This window comes from Pistacia vera, unplaced genomic scaffold (genome assembly GCF_008641045.1).
Source record: "Pistacia vera cultivar Batoury unplaced genomic scaffold, PisVer_v2 Contig19, whole genome shotgun sequence".
Lineage (NCBI taxonomy): Eukaryota > Viridiplantae > Streptophyta > Magnoliopsida > Sapindales > Anacardiaceae > Pistacia > Pistacia vera.
The window spans coordinates 303,826-320,037 of record NW_022195990.1 but is presented as its reverse complement, the minus strand read 5'-3'; the positions used below and the strand labels follow the sequence as shown (position 1 = coordinate 320,037).

The 16,212-nt window shown below is 36.8% G+C and overlaps 2 protein-coding genes and 1 non-coding gene across 3 annotated transcripts; 2 read left to right on the top strand and 1 right to left on the bottom strand.

Annotated features, from left to right (window-relative positions):
* The first annotated feature begins 584 nt into the window (after positions 1 to 584).
* On the top strand, positions 585 to 691 carry LOC116127215. Its single transcript, XR_004127592.1, has one exon. It is a non-coding gene; the product is annotated as a small nucleolar RNA R71 (small nucleolar RNA).
* A 3,925-nt stretch (positions 692 to 4,616) lies between these two features.
* LOC116127189 (secreted RxLR effector protein 161-like) lies at positions 4,617 to 5,288 on the bottom strand. Its single transcript, XM_031412840.1, has one exon. The coding sequence runs from the start codon at positions 5,286 to 5,288 to the stop codon at positions 4,617 to 4,619; it is 672 nt and encodes a 223-aa protein (XP_031268700.1).
* Positions 5,289 to 11,693: 6,405 nt separating this feature from the next.
* Positions 11,694 to 12,458, top strand: LOC116127188 (secreted RxLR effector protein 161-like). Its single transcript, XM_031412839.1, has one exon. The coding sequence runs from the start codon at positions 11,694 to 11,696 to the stop codon at positions 12,456 to 12,458; it is 765 nt and encodes a 254-aa protein (XP_031268699.1).
* The last annotated feature ends 3,754 nt before the right edge of the window (positions 12,459 to 16,212 follow it).

Genomic DNA, 16,212 nt, shown 5'->3' with positions numbered 1-16,212 from the left:
ACATATCTTCCAACTTTGTTGCTCTTGGATCTCCCGGTTGGTTATTCACCCCTGGCTGGTTATTTGGAACGTTCCTCTGGTTCCATTGGTTATTTTGCTAGTTTGGATTTCCCTAAGCCAGATTCAGATGATTTCTCCACCCTGGGTTGTATGTGTTGGAGTATGGGTTGTTTGGTTGTCTCTGATTACCTGCCAAGTAGTTCACTTGCTCCGTTGATGAAGATGACAAAGCAAATGTGTTCCCAACTTGACACTCGCTGCTCACATGATTCCCTGCACAAAAATCACACGTTAGTTGAGGTGCTTGAATAGAGTTTACCTGCATAGTTCCCAACTATTTCTGAAGTGCCATGAGTTGGGCTGAGATGGCTATGAATGCATCAACTTCATGAAGACCCGAAGATTTTCTTGGTATGGCTCTCTCATTCGATCTTTGATAGTTGTTGCTTGTTAGAACCTCAAGCAACTCATATGCCTCTTCTTGTGTCTTATTCTGCAAGGCCCCTCCTGAAGCTGCATCCACCATGGTTTGTACATTACTCATCAATCCATTGTAGAATGTTTGGACTTTAAGCCAAACTGGTAAACCATGGTGTGGGCATTTCCTCATTAACTCCTTGTATCTCTCCCAAGCCTCATACAATGACTCGGAATCATCCTGTAGAAATGATGTGATATCATTTCTCAATTTTGCTGATTTAGCTGGAGGAAAGAACTTGGTAAGGAATTTCTGTGCTAGATCATTCCAAATTGTTATAGTTCTCGGTGGTAATGCCATTAACCACCCCTTGGCCTTATCTCCCAATGAGAATGGGAATAATCGTAGCCTAATAGCGTCATCCGACACTCCATTTGACTTGAAGGTGTCACAAATTTCCAAGAAATTTGTAATGTGCTGATTCAGATCTTCCTTCAAGTCACCATTGAACCTAACCGACTACTGGATCATCTGGATGATTGCCGGCTTGATCTCAAAGTTGTTTGCTTGCACCATAGGTCTAGTAATGCTCGACCCACTACCATTCACTGTGGGAACATAAAATTCCTTTAATGTCCTGTTCTCTGGTTCAGCCATTTTAACAACTATTTCTTCTGCTTCTACAACTAAATCCTCTCTTTCTTTTCTCTCTCTGTTACGTCGTCTAATGGTTCTCTCAAGCTCAAGGTCAATAGGGATCACTGGTTGACGTCTCTTTCTTCACATAAACTGCGAAAACAGAAATGAAGGAAAGTGAGATTACAAATCAACTGAAAATTAAAAACAAAAATAAAAACTCCAATCTAGCTAACTATAGAAAGACTCAATGTTAACTTAAAACTTTCCCCGGCAACGACGCCAAAAACTTGATGCGTGTTTCCTACAACATGCAATATGTAGCAAGTATACTAATCGCACAAGTAATATAATGATGATTATAGATCGTTCCCACTAGGATTGTTAGCTAACCACTAAGTATTCTACTGTTCTCAAGTTGGAGCAATCGAAATCTTTGGATTGATGGGAGCTAATTATAACTAATCTGAACTATAACTTTTAAACTAAAATTTAACTAAAGATTGTAAGATGAAAACTCAGAAAATCAATTCAAGTAAAAAGAGTAGGGTTTTGACTTCATTCGGATTCTATGGGTTAAACCTAAAATTTCGCTACTTTCACATTCGTATGCATTGATTGTAAACCAAACTCACTAAGGTGTTTAACATACCTTCTCAGGCTATGTTTCCCTATTCTTCCTTGTTAACCTTCCGCACCCAACAAATTGAAGGTTAACAATTCTAAACTCATTAAGCAAAAGAATCCTACAATGATTTCATTAATTCTTGGATCTATCTCTAGCATCCAATACTATAATGGTGATTACCCAAGAAGCCTAACATGATTCATTTCTCAATCTCATCATGTTCATCACATAAAGCATTAAAATTTAGAGTAAACACACAATCAACACATAGTCATATGAATAAAACATGATCAATAATTAACCCATTGGAAATCCGAATTACAATCAAAACCCTAACCCAAAATGGATTAGTTCATAGCTAAATTAACACTACAATTAAGAAAAACGAAAATAATCAAGTTCAACATAATGAAAAGTAAGAGAGAGGATAAGAAATCTCCCCAATTGATGAATCCCTTGGTTCAAAATCGAATCTTTACGCTTTCAATTGCTAAAAATCTCTAAGGTTAATCCAAAAATAATGTAAAAGTTGCTAACCCTACTTCCTGCACGACCTTGGGCAAAAAGGTTAAGTTTTTCTTTTATACCTTGCCCTAATTTTCTAAGAAAAATACACACAACGTAAAACTGTGCGTTTTACAAAACTGAAAATCACGACTGTCGCCGCGGCGAAGAAAGCCTCAGACTTGTTCTTTTCTGCCGTACTTCGCCGCGACGAAGGACAAATCTTCGCCGGGGCGAAGCAACTTGAAAGGTTCAGAAATTACCGAACTGCCACTTTGCTTGCTTCTTTGCTTTCTTCTTCGATCCTCGGTGCTCTCCCTTTCAAACAAGCCTCATCGTGTTTTATCCTACTTCTGAACTCTCTTAACTTCTGAGTCAAAAACTTCCAATTTTGCCCTTATTTGATCAACATATCCATTTTAACCTGAAACACAAAATGTAAAGAATTAAACAACAATTCAGATCAAAATGCACCATAAAGTACCTGAAATCCGAATAAAAAGACTCATGAAAACTGTATAATCCACGGATTATCACGGCTCGACTCAGTTGACACCCCTAAACACACCCTATCACCACAAAAACTCCTACCATAGCCTCCTAACCAAAACCAATCTCACCCCACCCTCGTTTGCCTCGTCAATTGTTGGCAACGGCATGCTGTTTATGATGATTGATTTTTGTGATTTTCGATCATTTCACTCACCGAAAATCATCTTCGTTGCCACCTTTTGACTCACCGACCCTTCCTCCTAAAAACCCCCAACATCTCGGCCACCAATTATTCACCGATTGTCGTCCTAATTTTTAGGGTTTGCCATGAACAATCAAAATTCAAAACCAGCCTGGTCAAGGCCCCGAGTCCCAGTTCAACCGGCTGGGCCGAGCCGAGTTTTAAACACAGATAATGAATTATTCTTTAACAATAACAGCTAGACAAAATCAGGATCCTAATTTTGGATTCAAACGAGAGCCAGCACCCAATTATCTTATAATTAATGTAATCCCTACCGAAATATCCAATTGTCCTGCCGAGCACTCCTGATGCGGCGGAGTTTCGTCGGGACTCTGATACATGCCTGACCCAAACTGTACCGACAATTACTAAGGCATGTTTCAACGCAAACTGCGTCAGAACATTGTCCAAATGCCAACGCAGTAGCGTGTTAGGGTATGGATAACCATGTTCTATTGTCGGATGCATTAGGATATGGTCAAACCTAACGCCATGATGTCTGGGGGATGCAAACACCCGAAGGAGTTGACTTGTATTCTCGACGTGGCCTTCGCATCGGGGAAGAGAAGCTTCCACAGCCATTGACTCCTGATTCACTGATGCTTTCCAAATACGCCGACACATTCTCACATCGGAGATGGAAGTTTCATAATTCAAAGACTTCAGTTATTCTTATGTGATAGAATTAGAAGAGAACATTAGTTGGGATCCCATTTTATATGTGCTTGAAAATCACTAGTTGAACTCTAATGTCTAATTTGTACATTACAGGATATGTCAAACTTCTCAAAAGCTATCATAAAGCAACTTGCCATGAACCTGAAATGCATACATAGCTTGGGAGTCCGAAAAGTTGCAGTTATAGGATTGGAGCCTGCGGGTTGCTTGCCTGCAAATTCCAATCAGACTTGCAGTGAAACTTGGAACAGAGGCTCTAAGTTCCACAATAGGAACCTGAAACGAGCAGTGAAAATATTAAACAATGAGATCAGCGATCATCACAACCCTATTGTTGTAAATCAATACTAATAGATCAAACTACCAAACAATCTCAAATCAAAATAAAACGCAAGAACAAGAAATCACACAACACACAATATATCGTGGTTCACTTGTTCAATATAGAACAAGTTACATCCACGTTGAACTCCAGAATATGGAGCTCGCTGCACTAGGATTAATCACTTCAAAGATTATAGATTACAGACAAATCTACTTCTTTGTCAACCAAACATTCACACACTCATTCACTTCTCTTTATCCCATAAATCTCAACCACTAGAATACTCTATACCCTTTAAGGAACACCCTGCCCTAAAAGATAAGCCTCTAGAACGATTTACACAGAGAAGAACTAGAATGAAACTCGAACCCTAACCCAGGTTACAAAACGTCTTTACAGAGAAAAAAAAGAGAAAACCCTAATACACGAACAGTTACCAAAATGCGTGAAAAGGTTCCCCTTTTATATTGTTGACTTGTGATTGAACTGGAGCCGTCGGATTCTCTTTAATTTGATGGCTGTGATTGACTTGGACTAATAGGCAAAATTACAGCGTTTTTACTTGGCTTAAACGACGTCGCAGGCTTCACTTATTTAACAATCTCCACCTTGAAGTCTGTGACATTCTTTCCAGCAATGTTCTCCTGTTGTGCAGCAAGCATTTCCATATTCCTTCTTAGTTTCGATTTGGTTATCCCACATGCAATAAGTTCAAGCCGTGCTTGAACTTTGCAAGTGTTACAACCTTGGTTCCCATGTCTGCTAGGTTATTTTCAGTTGGGACTTTCATCAGTTTCACCTCTCCTTTTAAGATCATATCCCTCGCAAAATGGTACCGCACATCTACGTGTTTGGTCCTCTCATGGTACACGGGATTCTTCCCCAAATGAACAGCACTCTGACTATCTGAATAGACAGTCACAGTTCCATCCAACAGCTTGGCTTCTTTCAAGAACCCTTGAAGCCATATCGCTTCTTTGAATGCATTGGTTACAGCCACATATTCTGCTTCAGTTGTGGAAAGAGCTACTAGTGGCTGTAGCTGGGACTTCCAACTAATACAGTTACCTCCCAAAGTAAAATGGTATGCTGTTGTAGACTTTCGGGAGTCTCTATCACCTACAAAATCCGAGTCTACATACCCAACCAGATCAAGTGAGGAGTTTCTTTTACAGAAATTTAAACCCATATGTACATTGTTCTTAATGTATCTAAGAAGCCATTTCAGAGCATTCCAATGTTCCCATCCAGGATTAGACATAAACCTACTTAACAATGATATAGAGTATGACAAGTCAGGTCTTGTACTAATCATGGAATACATGATAGAGCCAATAGCATTTGCATAAGGCATGGATTCCATTTTTAATCTTTCAAATTCTGTTTGTGGAATTTGGGCTTTGCTAAGGATGAAATGGCTAGCTAGGGGCATTGAGGCACATTTAGAGTCATTCATTCCAAATCTAACTACTAGTTTCTGGAGATAGGACATCTGGTGGAGTTTTAAACTGTAAGTTTTTCTGTTTCTTTCTATTAGCATGCCTAATATTTTCTTTGCACAGCCTAAATCCTTCATTTCAAATTCAGCATGTAATTTTCCCTCCAACACATCAATCTGAGCTTTAGACTTATTGATTAAAAGCATTTCATCAACATACAGTAACAGATATACAGGATTTGTATCCACATGTGCAAAATAAAAACAGTTATCATGCTCACTTCTAGTGAAGCCTATCCCTACTATGAATGAGTCAAACCTCTTGTACCACTGCCTAGGTGATTGTTTGAGTCCATACAACGATTTATGCAGCAAACATACATGATTAGGAAACTGTTTATCCTTAAATCCCATGGGCTGACTCATATATATCTGTTCTTCTAATTCCCCATGCAAAAATGCAGTTTTTACATCTAACTACTCTAACTATAAGAGTGATGTTGATGTGCTACTAAGGATAACATCACTCTTATAGTTTTAAATTTAACAACAGGGGAAAAAAATCTCAGTGAAGTCTATACCTGCCCTCTAGGTGTAGCCTTTGGCCACTAATATGGCCTTATACCTTGGTGGATCAGTATTGTTTATGCCCCCCTTCAGCTTGTATAACCACTTGCATTCCACTGGTTTTGAGTCTTTGGGTTTTGGAACTAGAGTCCAAGTCTTGTTTTGCCTTAGGGAGTCCATTTCCTCATTCATGGTAGTGAGCCATTTCTTACTATCCTTTGATTGTATGGCTTCTTCATAAGACTCAGGCTCTATCCTCTGTATCTCTACACCAGCAAGTAGTGCTGTGTAGATAAGTTCAGCATAGCTAAACCTTAGAGGTGGTCTTATTTCCCTCCTTGTTCTGTCTATAGCAAGTTGGTAATGAGCCAGGTCCTCTTGTTGGGTATTATCATTGTTTTCTTCATTCTCATTTTCACCATCAGGGTCAGTATCAATGGTATTTTGTACAGGTTCAGCTTCTGGTCCATCAGTGTTGTTTTCAGGTTCTTGTTGGTTGGCTAACTCCACCTCAAACTGAGTACTTTCAGTTTGTTGTGGATTCTCCACTTGATGGTTTGAGGTACCTGCATTAGTGTTGGTAACCCTACAAGGAAACACACATTCATTAAATACCACATCTCTACTAATAATGACCTTAATTCTTGGAGCCTCTCTCTCTCATAGCCTATATCCCTTTGTCCCTTCTTGATATCTTAAGAACACACATCTTAGGGACCTTGGTTCTAATTTCCCATCTTTGGTATGTGCATAGGCAGCACATCTGAAAACTCTAAAATGGTTTATGGATGGTTTTCTTCCTGACCATCTTTCTTCAGGACAAATGTAACAGTTGCACTAGATGGAGTCCTATTAACTAAATAGGCAACAATGGTTAAAGCCTCCCCCCAAAAAGACTTAGGTAGCCCAGCTGTGAAAAGGAGGCATCTCACTTTCTCTAAAAGTATCCTATTCATCTTCTCAGCAACTCCATTTTGTTGAGGGGTTCCCATCACTGTCATATGTCTCTCAATTCCCTGGTCTCTACAGTAAGTGTCAAACTCAGTGTTACAGAACTCCAATCCATTGTTAGTTCTAAGTGTTTTCACTTTTTTCTCCAGTTGGTTTTCTACTAAAGTCTTCCAACCCTTAAACTTAATTAGAGCCTCATCCTTGGATCTAAGTAGGTAAACCCACACCTTCCTACTGAAGTCATCCACTATAGCTAGAAAATAACTATTCCCCCCATGTGTTTTGACTCTTTCAGGACCCCAAAGATCAGCATGAAGGTAATCCAAACATCCCACAGACAGGTGAGTTCCTTTTGGGAAGCTCAGCCTGTGCTGTTTGCCCATGACACAAGTTTCACAAAAATCTAGGTCTGACACATTGTCATTACCAAAATACCCATGCTGCTTGAGATAGCTCATACCAATTTGGCCTATATGGCCCATCCTCAGGTGCCACTTTTCTGCAGTTGAAATGTTATTAGATATAAAAGTAGAGTTAACATTCATTTGATGATATTGCCCACACAATATGTATAACCCATTCCTTTTAACACCTTCAAATAGCATTTGATCATTTTTGTATACAGTAATGCACCATTTTTAGCCCTGTAGCTACAGCCAGCTTCATCCAATGTGTCTAAAGAGATCAGGTTACGTTTAAGCTCTGGTATGTACCTTACTCTGGTTAACATAATGAGTTTGCCACCTTTAAGTCTAATGGTGATATTACCCACACCTTGGACTACATGAGTGATTATTGCCCATAAACACTGTTTCAGGTTCACCATTTGTTAGATTTTGGAACCAGGTTTTATTAGGACTCATGGAAAGAACACCCTGAGTCTAGTACCCATTCATTGGCCATTTTAGAACTAGACACAGTAAGGGCTTCTATAACTTCAATGCTATTACTAGAGGATGCTAAGTTGCTCTCAGTACTGTTCTGTTTCTGCTTCCTAATCCAATCATAACAATTCTTTTTTTATGTGACCAGGTTTGTTACAATGGAAGCACTTCCTAATCTCTGATTTAGATTTATTATTATTATAGGCTTTCCCTTTCTTCTTGTTCTTTGGCCCTAAGTTTTGCTGAACACCCTTTCCAGTATCTTTACTAAAGTGACTAGATTCTTGTTTTCCTTTTACAAAAAGATTACTCCCATTTCTTTTTTGTATCTTTAACTCAAGTTCTCTGGATTTTAAACCAACTATTATAAGATCAACACTAGGGACTGTTCCAGTATACTGCAATGCATTTTTCACTACTAAGTACTCATCAGGTAACGAATTTAATAAAATCATTGCAAGACTCGAATCCCCTAATTCCTGATCAGTTCCTTTTAGCACCAGTGTCATTTTAAGGAATTCATCTAGGTTTTCTTCTAATGACTTAGAGACATCAATTCTATAAGAAAACAGAGCACCTTTCAAGAATACTAAATTAGGAGCAGACCTTAATGCATACAGAGTTTCGAGTTTACCCTAAAGCTCAAGCAGTGTGTCCAGGCCATCCACCTTTCGCAATACATTATCTGATAAATTCATGATTATCAGATTGTATGCTTCTTCATCTATCTCCGCTTTCTTTTTCACCTTTTCTTCGGACCACTTGGTTTCATCCTTTTCCAATGCAATTCCCACCTTATTGTGGGATAACTGGGCCTTCATTTTCTTTTTCTATGTATTAAAATCGATCTTCCTATCGTATTGGGAGATCTCCATACGAGTAGTGCTCATTGTACTGTAATGACAGGGCAAGACAGTCTAAGGAGTACGTGGCGTTGTTACACCAGAGGTTGCCAAATACTGCCAGGCAGTTTTTAAGGCGGTTACTAGTTTTCCAGCCGAGATACTCTTAAACAGATTCAGGATGATTTGAAACCCTAATTTGAAAGAAAACCCCCAAATCCTAACAAAACCCTAGTTTTGATTTTGCCCGATTTTCGTTGATCCCTTGTGTTTGTGACCTAATCTTGCGAATTAATCCCAAGACTCTGCAAGATTTGAAGTCCTAATGATCTAGGAACCTTTAAATCGAAAAACCCCCAAAACTGACTGTTAGAGTCATGAAAGTGACTCTATTTCGTTGATAAAAATATCCCATATGTAATTGAATTGAAGTTATATTGAGACAATTAAGAGAAATTATGAATTTATGTATAAAAATCATATTTTGAGTTTTTCTTACTAATTTTGTATATTTTGGATGAATTTGGAAATGTTTTTAGTTGATATTAGGTTGTGGTTTATGGATTAGGGGTGATTTTGTCTCATTTATGCTGTTCAGGATGTAAAATGTCATGTTTCAAAGGGCTAATTTTGTCATGTTTCAATCGTGTAGGGACCAAATGGAAATTTACCAAATTTTGTATAAAACTACAGTTCATGGTCGCAGATTGGGTGGCTGCCGCCCACCAAAACTCTTCACCTTCTCCGATCAAGCTCCGACGACCCTTCATCTCCTTTTTCGACAACGTTTCGGCTTCCCCTTACTCCAGCCACCATCATCCCGTCATCACCACCGTGAAACACGCATTCCACCGTGACGCTTCATCTTTCCATAGCGACTTTTCATCTTCCAGGCCAGTTTTGGCCGTTTTTTTACGACGGTTGGACTCCCCAGGACTTGATCTCCCTTCCCCACGGTCGGATCTATCCTTTGGAAGCTTCAGTCGCTGCAAAAACCGTCGGAATCTGCCAAATCGCCGCCACGCCTCTTCATCTTCCAGCTTAGATCCTGCTCATTTCAGACGACTTCTCACCTCCCCAGGACCTGATCTGAACTCCCCATCACCAGAGCTTTCCATCGGTCCCTTCGAATCCCATTTCTACCACCGTTTTTTGGAAGACCCGTCGAAAAATTAACGTTTTTCGGCGAGTGCGGCTGTTCATATTCCGGGCTATCCATGGGTCGTTTTCGCCCCTTCTTCGCATCATATCGCTATCGGTTACCTCCTCTCCGCCATGATCAGCTTTGTTTCCACCATTTCAGCCTCCGTCATCACCACCATGAGCGGCTGAGTTCCCGGTTGTCTGTTACGGTGTAGGCGAGATCGAGATTGACTCCATTGATCTCCTCATCAGCTCTCGACTAGTTGGATGAGCCCGAATGTTGGATATTTGGTTAAGTTTCTTGTATTCAGATTATATTTGTTTTCGTTTCAGTTTGTTTGCGATGCTTTAATATTATTCTGATGCTCGATGTGTTGAATTGATAATGTCCATTGAGAATGTTTATTGATATATAACTTTTAGCATAATTGAATGTCGGTTTGAGATTATTGAATGTTGATTATGACTTTAAATTTCTTCGGTATTGATTACAATCAAGTTGTAGTAGCGTTTAATATCATTTATACTAGGAATACATTTATTGTGTAATTAGTTGATTGGATGATACAGGTTGATAGGTTGTACTTGTTAACATTGTACCAACTAGTGGTGTTTAAGGGTTTAGCATTTTTCGGTTAGTCAATGATAGTCTTTAACCGATCAATCTGTAACTAAGACGATGGGGAGATAGGATAGATTACGCCTAGATTGCCAGGAGATATTTCTATTGATTTGCCTAGCCTTGTAGGATTAGGAAATTGAAGAGCGAGGAGAGGAATTGTGAGAGTTGGTCTTGAGTCAAACTGAACCCGTAGCGACAACGTTTTTAATATTGTGTTTTAGTTAGCAATTTATTTAATGCTTTTAATTTCCTGCTAGTAATTAGTTTCCTTAGTTTTAATCAATCATTTTGCCAATTTCTCTTTCGTTAACTTAAATATACATTAGGTCATTAGTCTTGCTCTCTGTGGATTCGACCCTGCTTACCGCTAACTACAGTATTTAGGTTTAATTTTGTGACCGTGACGACCGGTCCAACAATGACATATATGAATGTTGTCAATTTGCTCTTGTTATTTCATATCCAATAACTTATGAAGAAGCAGCAACAAAGGAAGAATGGCAACGAGCAATGAAGGAAAAGCTGATAGCAATCCAAAAGAATGAAACCCTAATTTGAAAGAAAACCCCCAAATCCTAACAAAACCCTAATTTTGATTTTGCCCTATTTTCGTTGATCCCTTGTGTTTGTGACCTAATCGTGCGAATTAATCCCAAGACTCTGCAAGATTTGAAGTCCTAATGATCTAGGAACCTTTAAATCGAAAAACCCAAAACTAACAAACCCTAATTTTTGAATTCGTCAAAAATTGAAAGATTCCTAAACCTAGATACACCTTAAAACTTTTGGCTCTGATACCACTGTTGTACATCAATACTAATTGATCAAACTGCCAAACAATCTCATATCAAAATAAAACGCAAGAACAAGAAATCACACAACACACATTATACTGTGGTTCGCTTATTCAATATAGAACAAGTTACATCCACGTTGAACTCCAGAGTGGATGTAACTTGTCTGCCTACTACTGAAATCCTTATATGGTCTAAAGCAATCCCCTAGGCAATGGTATAAGAGGTTTGACACCTTTATAGTAAGTATAGGATTCACTAGGAGTAAGTATGACAGTTGTTTCTACTTTGCTATTTTAGATGAAATACCTATTTACTTACTGCTGTATGTAGATGATATGTTACTAATAAGCAAATCAAAGCCTCTGATCTATGAGTTAAAGAATAAACTGAATGCTGAATTTGAAATGAAAGACCTAGGGGATGCTAGGAAGATTTTAGGCATGCAAATTGATAGAAATAGAAGTAAATGCAAACTGAAAATTCACCAGTGTTCATACCTGCATAAGTTAGTAGAAAAAATTGGAATGTCAAGGTCCAAAACTGTCTCAATGCCTTTAGCAATCCACTTCACATTAAGCAAGACTCAATGCTCTAATACTGATGCTGAGTTAATTAGAATGGAGACCATACCCTATGCTAATGTGATTGGATCCTTGATGTATGCTATGATAAGCACTAGGCTTGACCTATCATTTGTGATATCATTGCTGAGTAGATTCATGTCCAATCCTGGTATGGAACATTGGACAGCCCTAAAGTGGGTACTCAAATATGTTAGTGGATCTTTAAATATGGGACTGGAATACTGTAAAAGATCTGCCTCACTTGAGCTGGATGGTTTTGTAGACTCTGATTTTGCAGGTGACAGGGACACTAGGAAGTCAACCACTGCATATTACTTTACCTTGGGGGGCAACTGCATCAGCTGGAAGTCCCAATTACAGCCTATAGTTGCACTATCAACAACCGAGGCTGAATATGTGGCTGTAGCTAATGTATTTAAAGAGGCAATGTGGCTCAAAGGGATCCTGAGTGAAGCAAACCTGTCTGAACTGAAGCCAACCATTTTTTCAGACAATCAAAGTGCAATACGTCTGAGTAAGAATCCAGTGTACCATGAGCGAACCAAACACATGGATGTTCGCTATCACTTTGTGAGAGATCTGATCACTAGGGAGGAGATAGCACTCAATAAGGTTCCTACTGAGCACAATCCAGCAAACATGGGTACTAAGATTGTTACAATTGCTAAGTTCAAGCATTGCTTGAACCTACTGTCCATTCAGTAAGCAAGAGTAACAAGAGAACTATGAAGGACTCACTAAAGGCAAGCTGTACTAGCACAGGGGCTGTTTTTCAACCCATCAAGGTGGAGATTGTTGGATGATGGCTTGAAACGCTGTAGCATTAGCACTTAAATGGAACGACGTCGTTTTGATCCAAACTGAAGAAACAATCCTGAGCGTTGATGAAAAGAAGATCTAACGGCTGGAATTTAACCCTAATGTCAACCATATAAAAGCAGAGTTATTTGGCAGTTTACGCATTCATTCATTTTTGCAAATCTCTCTCTTCTTCGTTAAACACCATTTTGAGTCTTTAGGGTTTTCAATTTGGGTTGAGTGAATCTTGTAACTTGTTGATTGAGTGACTGAGTCAGGTCATTCTGGGTGTATTGTATACGCTGTATATAGAGATTCGAAGGGTGTAATCTCTAGGGTGAGTTACGGGTTGAAGAAGGGGTTTTGAGGGATTTGTGTTGCTTTGTGTAATATGTAATCTTGACAGTGATTTAGTGCAGCGAGCTCGTGTGATTCCCGAGTTCAATGTGGACGTAGCTTGCTCAAATATAGAGCAAGTGAACCACGGTAAATCTGGTTGTTCTTGTGTGTGTTTTATTGTGATTCTTGTTCTTGATCTATTGTTATTTGGTTGATTCTTTCTGTGAGTGGTTATAACAAGTTTTTTTTTCATTTAATATTCTTTTACTCGAAATAATTTCTATGAAAAAACTTGTACTTGACTTCTCTGTTGGTCAATTATATGCTATTTACCTACTTTAACTTGTTTGGTGTAATTAACATATGGGACCAAGATGTCTATAAAATTTAAAGATTTATTATAGTCAAGCTAATTGCAATTGCTTTACAAGGTATCAATTAAATAACAATTTTTACCTGTAGAATATTTTTGTCAAACTTATGCTGTATGTGTGCACAAGTTGCCAAACTTTGTGAACTAACCTTTTGATATTTTATTTGCTTATGCTATGAAATTTTCAGAGAGTTTATTCCTTAGAGGTTCGCCTTATGTTATTGTACCAAACTTTCATTATCTCATATATATACTTGTTGAATGGCAGTTGGAACTTGGTTTCATTGTTGATGCTGGATCGTAGCTTTGGCATGTGAAGCTTGGATGGAGCTCAAGTGTTCTTCGGGTGTGTCCCGATGTGAAGAGGTCCTTGGAGCAACAAGACATTAGAGATTCAGAGGGTGGTGTTTAGTGTAACTAAAACATGGAGTTTTCTTTGTTGTAGCTAAAATCAACTTTGAACTATATCTTATAATGTTTGTTGTTTAGTGGATTTGCTTTGATTTGGACGAGGTCTCATGGATGTAAGCTAAGAGTGGTTTTAGCCGAACTATGTATACGATGGTGTACTTTGCTTTTATTGCTTATGGATGTTGATTTATGATAAACTTTATAACCATTAATCAACTTGGTAAAAACTTCCATTGCACTTAAAAAATAGGTACCTAAATGTTAACTAGAGTTCACCAACTCTAACACATCCTTATTCCATGAATTAGAGTTTTAGTGTATTTAATAGATCAAATATAAAATGTATTAATTTAGATGACGAAAAACTTTAATAAACAATAACAACAGAAAGTAAATTGTTATTTCAAATATGGGAGCAGAGGAACTGTTAATGATTGATACTTCGAGGGAGAATTATAATTAATTAATTTTAGATTGTTTAATGTTTCTTTTGTTTCTAACTTATAATACATTTTTCTTAAATAACATTTAGCATACAAATTGAAGGGATATATAGTGAAAATGTATATGTGTCTGTGATTAGGGATGAGCATGGGGCGGGGGCGGGGGTGGGGACCCCATTCTCCGGCCCCTTGAGGGATCCCCTATCTCTGTAACTGGGGACAAGGGTCGGGGATTTTGTGGGGAAATCTTCCCGTAGGGATTTTTCTTCGCTCATTCCCAGAAAATTTTTTTTTTTTTTTTAAAATGGTTACAAAACTTTATTATATTAATTACTATCTATCAAAATTAAAAATACACCCAAGATTGATAACAGGTAAGATCAATTATTTTATTTTATTACTTGCTAATTTGAAGGTTTAAATAATAAGAATTTACTAATATAATTAGAGACGCATCATACATCAAACCTTTGTAATTTGTAATTTTCAAAACCATTAAATAAAAATAAAATATTTAATATAATATTAAATATTAAATATAATATTAAATATAAAATAAAATATTTAATATAATATTAAATATAAAATAAAAATTATAGAATATTTAGAAAAAACATTTGATATTTTCATAAAATTAATAAAGCTATATTCAATTTTAACATAATTTACTTGGTAAATTAATTAATTGATTCACAAATCACTATCACCACGCCAACTAATAAAATTAGTCCGCTTGTGAAAGGGACAAATCTCATTATCCCAACATTGGTTAAGTTTAACATCATAATTAATTGATCAATTAATTAATTAAAAAAGATAATGGAATTTGTGTAATTTGATATTTTTATTTGTGTAATTTGTAAGTCGTTACGCAATTGTGTATATTTTTGTATTGGTTTTGTAACAATATAATCAAATTTATTTATTTTTGGGGTAAATGACCCTTGAATAATAAGTTGGGACATCAATTTATTAGAGAATTTTGTGAAATTAACAAAATAATAATTGATTGATTTTATTATTTGACTCCCTATTTAAATTATTTTTTCTATAAATTTAATAAAAATATTAGAGAGTATTATAAAAATAAATATCTAATTTTAATAAAATTTTATAAAATTAAACAATCTTTTAAGTGTACATGTCCAATTATCCATGACTCCATGTCACCATGTGGCACACAAAATGTTTAGAATATTTGAACTCTTATTAAAAAAAAATTAGTGATTAATCTCATGTAATATTATCATAGAAAAACATGCATGCAATAATTAATTGTCACTAATAATAAGAGAATTCAATCACATAACTTATACAAATACATACACATTTTCTACCAAGTAGTAATTAAAGAAACCAATAATATGTATAACAAAGTAACAATAATGAATTTAAGATAACATCACAAATTTTGATACATGACTTAAAATCTTAATTTTAAATCATGAGATGCTAACTTTATATACAATCTAATAAAGGAAAAAAATATATAAATTTTTAAATAAATGTATACTTCGTAGGGCGGGGTGGGTGCAGGCCTACCCCTGTCCTCGAGGTTCGAAGAATTTCATAAGTCTCATCCTCGACCTCGTCCTCGACTATTTCAGGGAATCTTCGCCCCATTCGAGGAAGGGCGTGTCAACACCCATCCCTATGTGTGATACGAGAGTTATTCACAAGTGTCATATTATATCATCAAATTTATAATGCAAATATGAACGTGTAACATTGTTTTTTTATGTGTAATTTTTTTTTTTTTTTTTTTTTTTGACATTTAGGTCATTTTTCTGTTTCTAGAGAGAAGATCAAAGATCAAATGAGAAAGTTGGGTCATGTTGAATGGAAACTTTATCTTTTTTTTTTTTTTTCTGAGAATTGAAAAAACAACCAACTTATAATTGATCTTTCTCTTCTACAAAGAAGGGATCATAATTTTATGTTTGACAATTTGATGTTTTTCAAATTTCATTTTTAACGACATGATCAAGCAAAACATGATGTTATATGCATTTTATAAAATGCTCTCCACACCCATTCCAGTAAACAAAAAATGACCCTTTTTCTTGAGGATTTTTTTTTTTCGATTTTTTTCTAT